The sequence below is a fragment of the Cyprinus carpio genome, chromosome A15, assembly GCF_018340385.1.
Source record: "Cyprinus carpio isolate SPL01 chromosome A15, ASM1834038v1, whole genome shotgun sequence".
NCBI lineage: Eukaryota > Metazoa > Chordata > Actinopteri > Cypriniformes > Cyprinidae > Cyprinus > Cyprinus carpio.
In genome coordinates this window covers 9,759,930-9,778,512 of record NC_056586.1, presented here as the reverse complement: position 1 = coordinate 9,778,512, position 18,583 = coordinate 9,759,930, and the positions used below count along the sequence as shown (strand labels likewise).

Here is an 18,583-nt window from a genome sequence, read left to right as displayed (position 1 = left end):
CTCAGTGAGGCATTGCTCTCTTAGTTTCTTTATAAATGAAGAATCTGCGGAATAGTTTTAGTGTTCCATCACACAGAAATCAAGATTGAGTGGAGGTCTGGTAATTATGGCAGCTATATGTTTATTTCACAAATGTTTTTACAGAAGAATAAATCATTCATTTAGACCTTTTCTCACCCTGTATGAGACAAGATATTTGCCGCTACACAAAACAAATACATTGTCACCTCTCTGAGATATTGAGTGGAGCGGAAAAGTAATTTTAGCCCTGAATTGTCACTACAGGTTGTCAAGAGAGTGTGGCAGAGAAAGCCACCTTTGCAATTTGAAACCAGCTCTGTACTTATGAAGGAGAAACGGGAACTCATGTAGGGAGAGAAATGGAGCATGGGAAAGAGACAAGGCTCAAGATCTTTTATCTACTCCGACATCGCCATAGTCTACCATAGTTTGTGTCGACAGCCGTTGTCTTACATACTGTAGCTGCATCCGAATATGCATACTATCAGTACAGTACAGTAAAAATATCTCATCCCTTATGGTGTGTTGATAGTATTAAAGGGGTCATGTGATGCTTTTTAAAGATTATTTTGTTTATTTTGGACTTTAATCTTTGAAACTTCGGGGATCTTATCTATGCAAAATCAGCTTGTAACACTCCAAAGAGAAAGGAAAACTTGAAATCGCATCATATGACCCCATTAATATGATATTAGTGCCTGGATGCTATACTGTTTTTGAAGCTTGCTTTTCTTCACTTTTTAACTTACAAAATAGTCCAGCCAATAGTACAGCAAATGTTGCTATATCATATATGCTAGGAATCTTTTAATAGCACAAGTGAACCACTGTATTAAGTAATAATGTTTTTTTTTTAAGGAATTTTGCTACATGCCAACATTTAACAAACTGCGCACAATGCATTTTATGATATTTCAGTGAATCCCAATATTGCCACACCGTCTTACTGCATACTCAGAAGTGTGTACTTTCCAATTACCAGTAAAGTAAACACTTTTAGGGTTAATTGGTATCTCCATACTGTAGCCCACATTCTAGCATCACAATCTTAATTAAATTCTTTGGTTATTTACAATCTGTGCTTTAAACTTCCATTCTGTACAATAAAGAGCTCCAAGGCCTTGTGTTTGTCTTGGCATTTTATATGTTATGTGTTGACTTACAGGGCTTTTTTTTGGCTGGGTTGGTTGTTACTGTTCTTTTTCATGTGATCCATCATGCCTGGCCCTGCCTTCCCTGTTCACTGCGCCATCAGAGTTCCTCCCAATGGTTACTTCTTTTGTTGACCTTGTGAAATATCACCATGTCTTCTGGTGCTGTTCATGCATTCATCCGTATCTTTTGTGTTCTTGCTGACTTGATAATTTCCTTGTCTCTTTAGCCACGGGGGGTGTTAGTAAGCTAATGGGCATGAAAAGAAAAGTTGTCCTGTGGGCTCTGGCTTTTCACTCTGTGGGTTGTACAACATTTTTTTCTCCAAGGGTGAGGGGATGTCCCCCTCCCCCCACTTGGATGTTTTCATAGTGCCGTAAAGAAATGTGTATACACTACTAGTCAAAAGTTTGGAATAATTATCATTTTACACATTAGATAGCACATTAGATTAGAGAACACTATTCACTATAAAAACATATTAAGCACATATTAATGCATGACCATATTCTAGATCACTTAACCCTACCGTATACCTAAAAATAACTACTATTGAGGTATATTGATGGAAAACTCTTTTTAACATTGATGATAATAATAAGAGATGTTTCTTGAGCACCAAATCAGAATATTAGAATTATAATAGGTCATGTGAAACTGAAGACTGGAGTAATGATGCTGAAAATTCACCTTTGTCATCACAGGAATAAAATACTTATATATATATATATACATATATATATCGATTTAGGACGGGGTGCCGGTGATTATCAGGGAGGAGGCAGCTGACTCGCCACAAGAACATTAAATTCAACAATATTTAAGTTGAAAAATCTCATTGATTAGAAAGACTGTCCATTGGAAAAATCCACAAAAGCAACAATGTCATACTTGCATGTTAAGCTGCAATGGGCTGTAGTTCTTTTGGCTCTCTTAAACTGCCAAAGATTAATCAAGTCAAAACACATTTGTTTTCATACAGCCTTGGTTTAATTACCCCACAGCCTCCAGGAAGTTAATTTTCTGATGCAGTGTCTATAGTATTCCTTAGTGAATCTAATTTAATTACAATAATGTACACCAAGGCACATGCTCAGTAATCACTGCTCCAGCTCACGTAAATTTACCATCTGCCGCTGCTCTTTCTCCACAGCCATGCACCTCTTTGGACTCAATTGGCATTTGCAGCCAATTCAGAGGCAGATATATCAGCTGACAGAGGACAACACAAGTGGCCTACATCTGCCCACAGATCTGGGCTTGCCGCCTTTGGGCAACACAGGTCTAGAGTTTCCGGACAGAGGAAGCAAAGATGACGGTATGTCCAAGTCTGATGTTTTAAACTCAACACACTCAGATGTGTCTTTATTCCAGTACTAAATGTCCAGATTACATGATCCAGTCATTTCCCAATGGATAAAATAAAGTTCTGCCCTACATTTCCATGTTGAATATTCTGTTTCACTTAGATAAATGGATTTTGAATGCTGTTTCATGTTGATTTTTTTTTTTTTTTTTTTTTTTTTGAGATTTGATCCTTATTAGGGTGCAGATAAATAGCAGCCTTGATGTGAAAAGGCAGCAGCTCGACAAGTTTGGTTGGGAAGAAAGAAGTTCTTCCAGTCTTGATTAACCTTAAACCTTTTTTTTTTGGCCAAGTGTTTGAACTCATGCCCATCAGTCAACTCATATCCGACAACACATTCCAACATTTCAAACTAATTTCCTGCCAGATTCACATGAACTCATCTCCCGCTAATTTCACTCAGCGCTTGCCAGTATTATAACATCTTATTTTTGATTTTCAAAGACTTCGAGATCCAGGATTATTTGTCAGCCAGCTCCATGCTGTGACCAGTCTCAGTTGAATGCCATGAGATCTGCATTACAATCCAATGAAAGTTGCAGGGAAAATGGGAAGGGTATTATTTGCTCCTGGAAGAACAAATGGCACTGCTTTAGGGATTGAGTGTATCCAGGGGCTCAAGGCAGATTAGAACTTGCCCCATTCAGAAATCCATGCATTCCTTTCATCTCCAAGACTGGACAAGAGCTTTCCTGGCAGTGGAAGAAAGCAGACACTAACCCCCACGGTCACGGAGACGGAAGTTTGTACAGTAGGAAAAGTTCACTATTTCCATGAGCACAAACCATATTTAGCCATTTGATTTGCCACAGGCCTCGGACAAAAGGTGGGAGATCAGACCATTACCATATAGATGAGTCACAGAGACGTCTATTTTCATTTAGCAGCTGGCAGAGAGGGAGCGCGCAGAGCCACAAACACAGAGGCTGCGGCAGTGCATCTGCTTGAGTGACATATGTGGCTGAGGGAAAATCGATAGGCCGGGCTTTTTAATTCTGACTGTCAGAGTAACATTGTCATCAGGACACAGCAAATCAATCCGGTGTCACTGTGCTGTACATCCCTGCCATTAACTTAAATAAACACTGTACAGGAGAGGTTTTCTGACCATCTTGCACCTTCTAGTAATCAGTTAAATTACCTATAAACATGTTATCTGGAAAGTGCCAGTGAGACCTTGTTTAAATTCATGCATCGGCAAACTCAACTGGACTTTTCAGTTTCGCCATGGGCTATGGAAATTGTAAAAAAGTACCAATTAAGGATTTTTTTTTTTTTTTTTGATTCAGGATTTACTCCCCAATTTCTCTTTAACATAATGTTTTAAAGTGTACTTAAAAAATCCAATTATTTGTCCTTCTCAATTATATATATATATATATGATATAAAGATGTTTTGTATGGTATTCATATTCAAGCTTCATTGTTTAAATGGAAAATAGAATTTCTTATTTTTGCTTTTTTCTTTCTTGTTCAGTCATGTTTTTGACAGATTTCGGAAAGTTCATCCAGTGACGAGATATACGGCATCACTGAATTTTCACAACATGTGTAATTGCGACTGATGTATTAATGCATTATGTGGAGGCGGTAAATTGGAAGGCGGGAAAGCGTGTCCTGTCTCTCCAGATATATCACGCTGCAAATGATTGACTTTTGAGGAGACTGCCATCTGCTGTAGCGCATGTAGCCTGACGTGAAAGCTGCCTGAGAGTCCTCTGGGCTCTCTTTGCAAGGATGTCTGCTTTTGTTGCCATCATTGCGGAAATTGGCCAATCCACCTGAGCGAGCAGATGTTGCCATTTCCTCAGGGTCCAATGAGGAGGGTACATCAGCATTAGGTGCAGGGGCGTTTTCTCCGAGGACGCAAGGGAGCCACTGCATCGGAACAATTCTGATGAGTAAATAATTGATAGTTTAAAATAAAACAAATATTTAAACCACAATTTTTTTTTTTTTTATAAAGTAAGGCCGAATCAAATTCCAAATCAAAACAATCTTAAAATGACCTGAAATACAAAATGATCTGTAACCATAGATGGGCTTTCTGTGTTTAATGAAGGTTGGAGGATGAACAAGAATTTAACCATATAAAAAGTCCTACTGCAGTCGTTTATGAAGTAATGTAAAAAACGTACTATATACACGTCCCACACACAATGTTGAGTTTTACTACCTGTAAAGTTTCAGCTTAGGGAAGCTCTTTATGGTCAATGGTCAATGTGTCTGTTTTTTTTTTTTTTTTTTTCTGATGTGATTGAAAATCAGCAAGAGGGTCATTCACCCAGTACACTGACCCTCTGCTTGCACCATATGGTAGATTTATGAGGCGTCAATCTGACTGATAGCTCTGATTTTCCACAGGTAAACTAGATGGCTTTTTCCCGGAGGACAGCTTCATAGATATGGGTGAGATAGACGTGGGCCGCAAAGTCGCCCAGCTGATCCCACCAGGAATCTTCTGGAGGTCACAGGTCTTTATCGACCACCCCATGTACCTCAAATTCAATGTGTCCCTTAGTAAAGATGCCTTGGTGGGGATCTACGGGAGGAGAGGCCTACCTCCGTCGCATACACAGGTGGGTCACATAAGTCCATTCAGATGATTATTTAAACAATGGCTGTCTGTCTTTTAATCCAAATGTTGATATTTATTGTATTTTAAAGGGGTGGTTGATTGCGATTTCACTTTTTAAATGTTAGTATGTGTGAAATGTTGCTGTTTGAACATAAACAATATCTGCAAAGTTACAAAGCTGAAATTTCAATGCAAATGGAGATATAGTTTTTTAAATTCTGGCAGTTTAATGCCTACAAAAACGGCTGGTAGGGACTACAAAAAGTTACTTCCCGGGTTCGTGACGTAACAAACCCAGATAAACCCCGCCCTTGGGAAAAGGCAGCAAAGGGGGCGAGGCTACGCTGCTTTAGAGAAGAGGAAGAGAAAAGTAGAGGTGCACGTAAAAATCTATTCATATATGAATCGCGATTCTATCTTCTAACGATTTTAATGAATTCACAAGTTTCAAAACCAATGTTCTAAAGCAGCAGTTCTTAATACTGTTCCTAACATCCCCCTGCTCTGCACACGCTCTGCATCTCTCTCTCTCTCTCTCTCTCTCTCTCTCTCTCTCTCTCTCTCTCTCTCATTCAGCTCAGGTCCAACAATGAACTGTTCCAATTATACACTTATTTTCACATAGCTATGAGAAGCGTTAAACATGGACACGCGTGCAGTTGCCGTACTGTATTAAAGCTTTAATCAGGATAAAACTGTATGTTAAAATGTGGCATGGGTATTTTGATTTGCATATGGAAGTGTATCTAAAAGTATGAGACAACAACAAACAAGAAACCATAGGCCTACCATTAAAAGCCGTGCTTGCACAGGTTCTGCACGATCCTCTTCAATAATATCCTCTGCTTCTCAATCGGGCTCAAACTGATAAGCAATATTAACAATGTTGTTGTTTACAATACAACCAGAGCACATGCCGCTGAGGGGCGGGACATTTAGATGTGCACTAGATGCGGTTTAGCCAATCACAACACACTGGGCTAGCTAACCAATCAGAGCCCATCGACTATTTCTGAGGGAGGGGCTTCATAAAAGCAGGAAATGATCAGTGTGTTTCTCAGAGAAGGGACAGAGCAGTAATGATGTGAAAAATAATGTTTTTTTTTGTTGTTTTTTTTAAACGAAGCATTAACACACTGCATCCCATAAACACAATCAAGCCTAGGGAAAAAAAAAACAGTGAACAACCCCTTTAACATTTTAATTAGACTGGAAGTAAAAAGAGTTGACAAAAAACCAGGGGTGTATTCAGGCCAGAATCAAAACCATTTTTTTTCTAAATAGAGCATGTATGGTAAATGTTAAGTGCTAATTGTTGATGCTTTTGCATTTTTAAAGCTAAATTGTGTAATTTCTCTGGAGCTAGATGGATTTATATGTCAAACATGTTTCCCAAACATTCCCTTTGCCTTTAGTCAGACAAAGTTTCACCACAAACTCACACCACTGGTTGAACTAGTGTTAGTAATATGTGTGCATATTCGGCTGGGATAGAAAGTATTTTAACATTGAATATACACACATCAACAAAACTCCCTCACGAAAAAGGTTATCCTACTTCCATCACAAAGTTTCGGGGCCTTTTTAATTAAATCAGATATAAAGGGTCCACTTTTGTTTATTTGTCCCTCCCATTCCTCTGTCAATAGGTTATAGATGTAGCATATTCCCCCAAGATTTCATTTCATTTTGTAGCATATTATCGGCTCAAAGACTCATCTCAAAGGCTTTGACATAAACAGACACTTAATTTCAGTATCGAACACAGAGCATCTCTGCCTCCCTTTATTGATTTGGTTCATATGTGCAGTGGTATTGTGTCAATTTACTCCAAGACCTTGGCTGATAGACTCTTTCAATTGAGCCATACTAACCAATTTTACCTTTTTTTCCTCTTCAATTTTGTGTGGACAGATTTATTTTGAGTGGGGGGTTTTTTAATACCTTGTGGATACACTAAGGTATGATGTGTTGGATTGGATTTTCACTTTCAACAGTCCATTTATGTTCAATATTATTGCTTGATTTGTCACTTGGCTTATGCACAACTGTCAAATAAAAATGTCATGGTCAAATGTCACTACAACTTTGAAAGAAATAAGAAATTATAAATTATATGTATTTATATAATTAAATGTTTATGTATTTTTGTGTGTGTGTATATATATATATATATATATATATATATATATATATATATATATATATATATATATAATATACATGTGTGTGTGTTTGTTATAATATCCATAATATTTATTTCTAAATATAAATAATGATATTAAAATCAGCACAAATGAAAGACTGTACAAAAAATATATATACTTTTTAAGGAGGTGACAGATAACCCATTCAGGTTTGAGGTGTGAAAAAAATTAAAAAAATTTACACATATTAGCATAAAACTGTCATAAACTGGTACAGTGTTAGCAGCTGTACTTTCACACCTTGCATTAGTCCCCTTTTCCCAATCTCAGTCTACCCTTAGAGACCAGCTCCTGTTGGCTCAAACGTGCAGGACTTATCAGCTCCTGGAGGCTCATGTGTCATTCCTAATGCTTGTTTGTGGCCTGTCTGTCTCTCCTTGTCTCCAGTTTGACTTTGTGGAGCTGTTGGATGGCCGTCGCCTCCTGTCGCAAGGGTTGCCAGGTCTTGAGGGTCCGTCTTTTCCAGCCCAGCAGAGGAGCCTGATGCCACTCACCAGTCACGATACAGGCTTTATACAGTATATGGACTCGGGCATCTGGCACTTGGCTGTGTACAATGATGGGAAGGAGACGGAGCAGGTGTCCTTTCTCACAACTGCAATCGGTTGGTACAATATTAAATGACAAAAATGTCATTGGAAGATTTGCTTTACATAACGCAACAGGTGTAACTTTAAATGTGCAAATGGTAATTGCTTCTCATGTGACATATGTAAAAGAGCATTTGCGCAGAGCCTAAGTGATAATAGCTATGTTTTCTGATGAACATGGAAGTCTGGTTCACCGTCGTCGGGTACATGACACATTCCAACTTGACTTCTAAAATCCAATTATAATGGCAAATGTAACAGTTTATAATCTCTTGACTTTTTTACTACTTTTTTTTTTTTTCATTTCCCATTCACTGGGATGGTACGACGGTGTCATTTCATTTCTTATTACCATGCAAGCTGTCAAACAGTAATCCTCTGGAAAGATAGTCATAATAATTTCCTTGTAAACTCAAATATATTGATTCAGACAGAAATGAAATTGCCACGCAATCCTTTTGTTTGACAAAAAACAGTAATTCATATGGGGATTTTCTCTTGGGAAAACGATCTTAGAATCAGACGGCAATAAAATCACAGACTTGTGCCTAATGATATTGCAATTACCTCATGTTCCTATTTAAATCAGATAACATCCATATAGGGCCAGAGTCACCATGATATGGACGATATAAGGAAAGATCATAATTTACAATGCTTAGACAGTTTGGTGCCTCTTCATTGACATGCCAGTTTTTTCAAATTGAATCAACATTCTCAATTCATGTAGTCATCGAAGGCATATACAATCTTAACCAATCTTTGAATCAGATGGTGATAAAATCTTGTTTCTGAAAATGTTGACATTACATAGTTTCTATTTAGATCCAAATTTGGCCCAAGTCACTGTGATATCTGGTAGATGACATAAGGAAAGATCGTCAATTAGATTTTGGCCAAAATAATTCTTGCTTAAATGCTTCGGCACCACTTCACTGACATGCCAGTTTGCAAACTGAAATAACGTTCTCAATTCATGTTGTCATCGCAAGCCTAAAAAATCTTAAACCTTAAATGGCTGTGACAGACAATCTCAGCCAAAATTCTTAAACATTTTTTCCCCAAATCAAATAGGAAATTTTTGCCTGCCATCAGAGCCTGCTTGTCAGAGCCTGCCATCACTGATATTACCCCATCACAGCCAGCCTAAGCCTTTACAGAGTAATCAAGGTGGATCTGAATAAGAAAGATTGCGGAAATGAGCAGTGCTTCACTGTGCCTGCGTGTGTTCTTCACCGATGGTTCGGAATACTCTTGTTACTTTTTGAATGCTTCCCAGCAAATCCTGCTTCCAATTTGCTGTCTATTTGCATAGAACACAGTGGCCTTGATTCAAAGCTTCTGATGACCCTTTCGTCCCCTATGCATATCATTGGTGATTATTTGATCATATTCATGTGTTTTTTTTTGCTGTGAAAAACTTCGAAATCACCTCCATCAGTGATGGCAAAGGATGGGATGGAAATGTTGTCCTTTCTGTTCAGCGTCCTGAAAGCGGCTTTGATTAGTGTGAGCGTGTCAGGAGGGAGGGCAGAGCTTGAGGCCGTTGTGAGGTTTCAGCTTTCATGGAGGTGGCAGCTGGGAGCTGTTCTCACATGCTCTTTAATTAAATGCTCCTGGGCCATGGTCCATCTGCAACCGGAGGGGGGAGGGGTTTACCACCCTCTCGATCGATGCAAGTGTGTCTGCCACACATCCATTTCTGCTGTTCCACCTCGTCAGGAGTAAAAGTGCCTTACCACTCCCAATGAAAATGGAATATAATACCATATATACGACACATGACATGGTGATTTAGAGTGGTGGAAGATGAGGAGAGAAAGAGACAGTCTGTTTATCCTGTGTTCAGTGCTCTTGGATGCAGCCACCATTGGGAGTTTGCTGGCCACCTGCGGTTCAGGGCAAAGACAGTGGGCTTTAGAGAAAGAAGGTCTGGAACAGGAGTCATGCCTGAGTTGATTTGACTCTGAGCTGTGGGGCTCAGAGGGAGGCAGAAAGAGGAGGTGAAGAAAGAAGAAAAAAGAGACAGAGAGGGTGTGAAAGACCGAAAGAAAGTAGGTCAGTTGGATGGTGACCTTCTGCAGCGTTTCAAACTGCACCCAGTTTTCAGTACAGAATCACTAAATGTTAAACTCAAGACAAGGTTTTAGCTTTTGAACCTGTTTTTCTTTCATTTTTTTCATTTTATCTTGCTGTATGTCAACAACTCTCTCAGTTGCGCTATTTGGAATTTTTGTTAAGACAAAAAAAATGCATTCTTAAATGAAACATTACCTGACATCTCAATGAAGTCTCTGGAGTTATAAGTGCAACATCTGAGCAATACAAATTTCCTCTGAGTACACATATGCCATTGTCCATAAGGGACCTGAAGTGTTGAATATCTCTATTGTTCTTGCTCTTTCTCTCTCTGTGACTCTCTATTTTTGTTTCCTCCTTTTTTTATTTCTTTATGCCTCTCTACTTTCTCTCCATAATTCTCATGACTCCTCATTACAAAGCTAAGGTGTCCGTCCCATGTGCAACACAGTCTTATTTGTCCCCGCCATGTGGTCTTCTGTTGTCAAAGTTATCAAAGATGCTTCTCTAGCTGTGCCTTGCTGATTGCTCTGGTCCCTCTGCTTTCAGAGAAGCCTACATGCCTTCAACAACAACTCTAATATGAGATATTAGGACAATAGTCTGTGCTATACAAGAGTACATAAGGCTAATTAATGTGTAGATCAATAGAAGAGACTAAAGGTGGTGTGTGTTATCATTACTATTGCTCAGACTCAGGGTTAGTCATTTGAACAAAGCTGATAAACTATTTAATTTGAATGAACAGCTCATAAAAGGTCTGTTCGGACCAACATGAACATTCAATTGCTGTCAATGTGACATATTTTATTTATTTGTTGATTTATTTCTTTATTTTTGGCATGACACAATATTTTCCATCGCACTATGAAGAAAACTGGCCAACTAGTAATATTTGTGCATTTGGTCACATGTCCAAAGCCACTGCTGTTACATAAAACATGTTAAAGGGATACTCCACCCCAAAATGAAAATTTTGTCATTAGTCACTTACCCCCGTGTCGTTTCAAACCCATAAATGCTTCAGTCATCTTCGGAACACAATTTAAGATATTTTGGATGAAAATCGGGAGGCTTGTGACTGTCCCATTAACTGCAAAGTCAATTACACTGTCAAGATCCAGAAAAGAATGAAAGACATCGTCAGAATAGTCCATCTGCCATCAGTGATTCAACTGTAACGTTATGAAATGATGAGAATACTTTCTGTACACAAATAAAACAAAAATAACACAAAATAAAGCAGCTTGTGCTCTTTTGTGTCAGCCGTGCTGCACAGATGTGCTGTTTTCATTTAAATCGAAGTGTAAATACACATAGAAAATGTATCCTTGTGTCGTGGCTGACACAGAAGAGCGTAAGTTGCTTGCGTTCAGCAGATATTCTCCAAAATGGTGCTACGGTGATGTGGAGAGATACAGAGGAGACGAATTGTTGAATAAAATCGTTATTTTAGTTTTCTTCACGTACAAAAAGTATTCTTATCGCTTCATAATGTTACAGTGGAATCACTGATGGCAGATGGACTATTCTGACAATGTCTTTCATACTTTTCTGGACCTTGACAGTGTAATTTACTTGGCAGTTGATGGGACAGTCACAAGTCTCCCGGTTTTGATCCAAAATATCTTAAACTGTGTTCCGAAGACGAACAAAGCTTTTACAGGTTTGGAACTACATGGGGGTAAGTGATTAATGACAAAATTTTGAAATCGGCAGTATCCCTTTAATACTGTTTGTCTTCTGTTCTTCTCCTTGAGAAACGGGCGACAGAAACTGAAAGTTGCGCAGCACTTTTTCGTAAACGCCGCCTAATTTCAGGAAGTGATTTGTGTTTTCATCCAGACCTGCCTGCCCTTTTTTTCTCCAATTGGTTTAAAAAGACAAATCATGGGACCAAATCATTGGACCAAATTTCTATTCTTAATATTTGTGTTAGTGTTTACAGGTCTTAAATAATATTTTCACATTTATTATTGCTTTCACCCGAATGGGTGAGAAATGGCTGACAAATCTAATAGATCCTATTTGGATGAATCAAAGCCATACGTTTAGACCAAAATATCATTTGACATAACATTTGAAGGTGGATACTTTTAACTTGGAGCAATAAGCAACCACCCAGAATACTCTAGCAAACTCATAGCAGCACTCAAAACTCTGCAGCATTATGCCGATGGTTTTGAACAGGCTAGCAAGACAAATTTTCTTCAGAAAGGTTAAAAAAGTTATTTTCCTTTAGAAATTTCCAATAGAAATTCCTTTTGGTGCTGGTATTGGCATGGAAATTATACACTTCATCTATGAATCTTTATAGGACATGTTACATATAATCAGGTTAAAAATTTCAGCCATGCTATCTTTAGAGTTCTTGTGTTCTCTGTCTGTGGCACCAATGAAAGCCTTAAAAGCATGCAGAAATATGGACTTTTTTTTTTTTTTTTTTTCTTCACAGCTGGACACTGACTTCTCAGTCTCTGCTTAGAGATGGAATTATACATGTCACTTCTGAAGGGAAGGGTTTAGACTGCAGGTACTGAACTCAGATCAGTCGTAGTGTCAGAAATACTTTACATGAGAGTGACAGAGATGCAGCTAGAGATAGATTGTGCTTTTACTAATACATGAGGAGAGTGTCTCTAAGCATTTTCAAGACAGAAACGAAGCAAAAAACCATCTCATGTATAATTGCTTATGTATAACTGACTTAATTTATTTTACGGTACTACACATACACAGTCACTCAAAGCCACTGAAGGCTTTCGAGAGACATGTATGTGCCCTCTGCTTAGAAATGGAGGCTGGAAGCCATCAAAATCCCTACCGAAGTCTTGATAGGCTCGTGTGTACCAGGGGGATAGCCAAGATAGCCTTTTCCTCTCACATCAAGAGACTTGTGCCTTTAAAATTCTTTCAAAAACCTTCTCTGCAGCACAAGCTAGTTACCGCCCTCCCTTCTTCTTTTCTCCCCCTTTCCTCCGTTCAGCTTCCCGTCTGTTGCATCCTCTGCGATGATTGACTCTCTTGAGGAAGGGGAAGGCTGTGTCCGGGCTCACATTTCCAGCCTTTTGTCCAACACAAAAGCATCTTTGTAGAGAGATCTCAGCCTCGGGTACACCAGCGATACGCAGGGAGCCTTAGAGAGGGAATATTTTTCACTGTTATTTCATGTTTAATTCAGGTTGTGTCTGATTTCAGCTGCACAGAATTGAGCGTGGATTTGCCTCTGCAAAAAAATTAATTAAAAAAAATTTTAAAAGAGAAGTTTGACGTCATAAAATTTGGTAATTGCATATTGTTTTAGGGGGGGTGTCAGAGTCTTAAATTTGATAAAGAATATCTCTTTGGATTTGAGACTTTAGTCTTTGCAACTTTACAGATCTTCTTTATGCACCAAGAGCTTGTTACACTCCAAAGAGAAAGGACAAATTGAAATCGCATCATATGACCCCTTAAAGTTTCGCCATTGACGAATTTGTCTCCACCACTTTATGGAATTATATATCTAATACAGAGGAAGCAGTTCCATTTCTCAAGCAGGGATTTTTTTTTTTTTGTGTGTGTGTGTGTGTGCATTATAATAAGTGCACAGATTTGTTTGCTTTAAAGTTTGCCTCCGTTGCAGTTGTTATCATTCACAGAAAGTGATTCATACTTAGCATTTGGTAGTTGATCCATGTATTTATCCACTGAGCTACAGAATCCTGGGATAGATGGCGACAGATGTAGGAATTAAGTTATCAAATAAAATGTCACAAGTTCATTTGGTCATCAAGAATGATTGCAAATCACTCTATAATGTGTTTTATGTTGAAAAATATCTTGAAATGTATCTTTTTTTTTTTTATTTTGGTTATTTTCTATTTCTATTGTTGTTGTTTAGGTTTAGACTACTCTATTACAGACCTAATCACTGTATATTTTATTTATATTTTTTGTTTATTTATGTTTATGATAATTATTATTAACAAGATAAGTCTTAAATTTGCATACATTATATAGACCATTTATGCATATTTATGAACAAACTAATTAATATTCATAAGAAAAGTCTTACATTTGAACTAATTAATATTCACAAGATAAGTCTTAAATTTGCTAAATGATCTGCTAAATGATTAAATGTAAAATCTGTAATAAACCCCTTTTATACTCCTGCTTGAAATCAGAAATCGTGTAATTGACATGTCAGCGTTCCTTGCATTTAAATTAGCACGCTTCACTGAAGAAGGTTGTTATATGGAGTTTTCATTAGCCGTGTCACTGGATGTGTCGTGTACTCGTGTTGGCTTTGCAATGGTCAATGTTAGTGCTGTGTAACAAAAACAGCTACACTAATTATGCTGAGTTCCTCATTAGGCTGAATTAAATTTGTCAAGTGGCTCCACTTGAGTCCCACTTCACCTTAGACCTGCTAGCTTACAGAAAATGTCACACTTTATTTTCTCTTATTTATGGAAAGTGTATAAATTTTCTTGTACTTGTTTTGTTTTATAAAGACCACTTTTTATAGGCTAGCATGCACACATTGGGCCTCATTTATGAAACACGAGCAGATCAAATTTTTGTGTAAATCATTCGGAAAGTTGTTCTGCCATAAATTTTCCGATTCATGAAAATGTTTGTATTTTGAAAATGTTAGTTGGTACGAAAGAAATTTACACCTGCTCCCTACCATGTGTAAATGGTGGATAAAACGTTCAAACATTCTGTATTCTTTTAGACAATCTGATGACACTGCATTTTTATGCACTATGTATTATAATGATATTTAACGAGTTAATTTTCCCTGTCTATTTTTCATTTTTTACTCTTTAACCTGGGTAAAAACACAGAGCTCATCTCTGTCCCGTTTTACACTGCTGTCCAATCACAGTGGAGGAGGGGCGGGACAAACACAACATTGATCAACCATCATACTTGTACAACACAACAATGGAGAAGTTAATATTACTGGTTACTGCTCTTTAATATTCAGTAATATTCTTCAAAATAAGATACTCGTAACATGTTACTGCTGTGAGTATTCCAAATCATAGCAAACAACGCATCACTCCAGAAAAATGCAGTGCCTCCAAAGCTCTCTCAAGCACCACCAGCTGGTCATTTTCTCTCTTATGCATTTGTGCAATATAACATGCCAAACCTGAGAATTGAGTCAAGGATTCCACACCATTCCTAGATACGTAATTTGTGTAGCTGTAATTCATAGGTGGGGAATATGCTAATTGTGAATGTGCCCTATTTACAAATTATTAGAATTCATTTACATACACACATTTAACTATCAAATCTGACCTTTACGAAGTATTTGTGAATCCGGAGGAGAGTTTTCAGAGGAAGTTCCGTTTTACGCGCAAATTACTCAGGATTTACTCTTATATTTACGAATGTTTCATGAAAGCGGCCCATTTTTATTATTGTTATTATTGATCTATTTATTTTTTTGCTCTTATAATAGGAGTTGCATTTAAAGTTGACGTGTGTATTTTTGTGCCACTAGCGTTATCAAGTGAAATTGCAAATATATTGACGTTTCCCTGAACACACCCCTGTTTGCTATTGGCTCAACCAATGTGGCTCAAGGTTGGTCAAATGTATAGCCCCGCCTCAAAGCTGCCACATTGTTTGAGGCAAAGTTTCTGTCAGAATGTGTTTTGAAAGTGTTTACTTTTCTTTTTTTTTTTACCATGAAAAAAATGACACTTTACCTTTAAGACCTCCATGTTAGCAATTCATGTTATGATGCAACACTTTAATGTTACTTTGATATCGGCTCTGTTTTGGATCTGTTTTGGATCCTGCTTAGTTTCAATTAATGGCCTGAGGATATAGTTTTCAGTTCTGAAAGTAACAGTATGGTTTTTTTATAGTGAACTCTTATTTTAAAAGGTCAAGGAAAATTCTTTTTTTTTTTTTTTTTTTTTTTGGTATGTGGCACCTTCGTTCTTTAGGGAAATCTAGTGAGTGACGTACTGATGAATGTGCATCCTTCTGACAAACATTGTTTTATGACATTGTTTTGCAGATGCTATCGATGACTGTCCTAGTAACTGTTTTGGAAATGGAGATTGTGTGTCCGGAAACTGCCACTGTTTTCCTGGCTTCAGAGGACCTGACTGCAGCAGGGGTGAGATTTCAGTTTACCTGCGCCTCCATTAACCTCCCTTTCTCTCTTTATTATTTTCAGTCATTCATGGCCTGCAATCTTTCTCTGTCACTTTTCCATTTTCCCTTCTTTAAAAAATATATAACCATGGTAACTTTTTTGTTTATTTAAATGATTTATAAGAATGGTGAATGTTGTTTTTTTTTTTTTTTTTTTTTTTTTCAGTTAGTGTTTGTAGTTTCCAGCGTCCTGTCCAGTGCTTTGCAGTGGGAACGGTCAGTACCTTAAAGGCCGCTGCATGTGTCACAGCGGTTGGAAAGGATCCGAATGTGACATTCCTACCAACCAGTGCATCGACATTACCTGCAGCGGACATGGCACATGCATTGTGGGAACTTGCATCTGTAATCCTGGCTACAAAGGGGAGAACTGCGAAGAAGGTATCAGAAAAATAGAGGGAGAAAAACAAAAACTACTAAAGTATTGGTCAAAAATTTGGAATAATTAATATTTTGTAATGTGTTTGAAAGACATCTCTTATGCTAAACAAGACTGTATTTATTTAATAAAAAATACAGTAAAAAAAGTACTGTTATTAAATATTATTACAGTTTAAAATAACTGTTTCTATTTTCCTGCAGTCTTTAGTGTCCTTCAAAAATCATTCTGATATGCTGACTTGATGATCAAGAAAATATTAATAAAATAATCAAACAGGTTTTTATTTTTATTTATTTTTTTATTTTTTGCTTAATATTTTTGTCAAATTCTTTTTTTTTCAGGATTCTTTAATAAATAGAAACTTCAAAAGAACAGCACTTTTTTAAAATATAAATCTTTTATAACATTAAAATGCATTTTGCTATCACTTTTGATCAATTTAGTGTGTCCATTCTTATTTTATTCTTATTCTTAATTTTATTTATTGTTCCTTTTTTAATCTTACCCTAAACTTGCTTACAATAAACAGTCATTTTAAACTGTTATAATATTTCACTATATGACTGTTTTACTTTATTTTTCATCAAATAAATGCAGCTTTAGTTTGCATAAGACCCTTTTTCAAAAACATAATAAAAATTGTAATTACTCAAAACATTTGATATATATGTTTTAATAAATGAATACTATTTTGCTAGTATACTCCTAAATTTTGGACAAATAAACTTTCAGCTGTTACATGTGTTACATCACAATAATACATTTTGTTGTAAGCAATTTTATTTGCAGCGTTGCCCCTTTTATAAAGAAAAAATATTTTCTTCCACCAAATTGCACAGAAATGGTGAAAGAGGCCCTTTGTGGCCTTTTTTAGTATGCATATGTACCCGTCTGAATATTTAAGATGGGCGTACATGACCTTGCGAGTTTGTAGTGGCCCGTAAGTATCTGACTCGTCTCGTTATGCCTAGAAAGTCTCCTCGCTCCATTACATGCATTATAGATACTTCTGAGGTTCCAAAGCAGTCCATTAAGAGATGAACAATTCTTTTGTGTCAAGATCCAATAAGTTGAATTCGCTCTGAGAAGTCTGTACTGAGACTACAGCGGCCCGACAAGAGGGGCGACCAAGGCTTGAAGAGATAAGATTAAAGTAGCCATTGTGTTTAGCAGTTTTTGAAGGCTCTCATTTCAAGATGAAAAATGATCTAGCCGATTTTGACAAATGGTATGTTCTGACTCCTCTGACCCCCGGCAATTCTATTTCGAGTCACACCGTTGGCCGTTGGAGTAAGAGAATGCCGAAGCTGGCCCTTTAACGGTTCTACCTTTCTTCGCTGCGACCTTCAAGCGGTGATGATTAATTGCCAGGAGAGAGGCTCTTGTCATTTAGCCTATGATCTCTGTGCCTTGTGCCCAAACCATCTGCTAAGAGACCTGAACTCCTGCTTATCTATAGGAAAGGCCTCTCCACCCATTTGTGTCATGGTAAAGGGAGTCGGCAATGTAGCGACCCCATCCCTCCTTTCCCATCATGTCCCAGCTGGCCTCATGTTAGCCATCTGTGAGGGCACATTCTTGGTTCATACCTTCATTTTCTAATGGATATACACTACTGTTTAAAAGTTTGGGGTTAGTAAGAATTATTATTTATTTATTTTTTTTAACAAAAGTGGCAGTAAAGACTTACGTGTTACAAAAAAGTCTATTATATTATATATATATGTATGTGTGTAATGGTGTCATTATCTTGTTTTGTTTTTTCAACAATGATAATAAAGCAGCATATTAGAATAATTTCTGAAGGATCATGTAACACTGAAGACTGGAGTAATGATGCTGAAAATTCAGTTTTTCATCATAGGTATAAATTATATCCTAAAATAAAATGGAAATCAGTTATTTTAAATTGTAGTATTTTTTCACAAAATTTCTGTTTTTACTTTTTATAAAATAAATGCAAGCCTTTTTTAACTTTACCAGCTTCTCCAAGTTTCATATTTTGTAATTACTTAATATACATTCCTGGTGGATCCTAAT

General features: G+C 37.2%; 1 protein-coding gene across 12 annotated transcripts in view; it reads left to right on the top strand.

Annotated features, from left to right (window-relative positions):
- Positions 1-18,583, top strand: part of LOC109104259 (teneurin-4) — a 216,645-nt gene that overhangs the window by 128,888 nt on the left and 69,174 nt on the right. For all 12 annotated transcript variants that reach the window (XM_042770962.1, XM_042770956.1, XM_042770964.1 and 9 more), the window contains 5 exons: positions 2,327-2,491; positions 4,904-5,118; positions 7,712-7,928; positions 16,022-16,123; positions 16,348-16,542. In XM_042770962.1, coding sequence (XP_042626896.1) covers positions 2,327-2,491; positions 4,904-5,118; positions 7,712-7,928; positions 16,022-16,123; positions 16,348-16,542 — 894 coding nt within the window. The remainder of the gene's footprint in view (positions 1-2,326; positions 2,492-4,903; positions 5,119-7,711; positions 7,929-16,021; positions 16,124-16,347; positions 16,543-18,583) is intronic.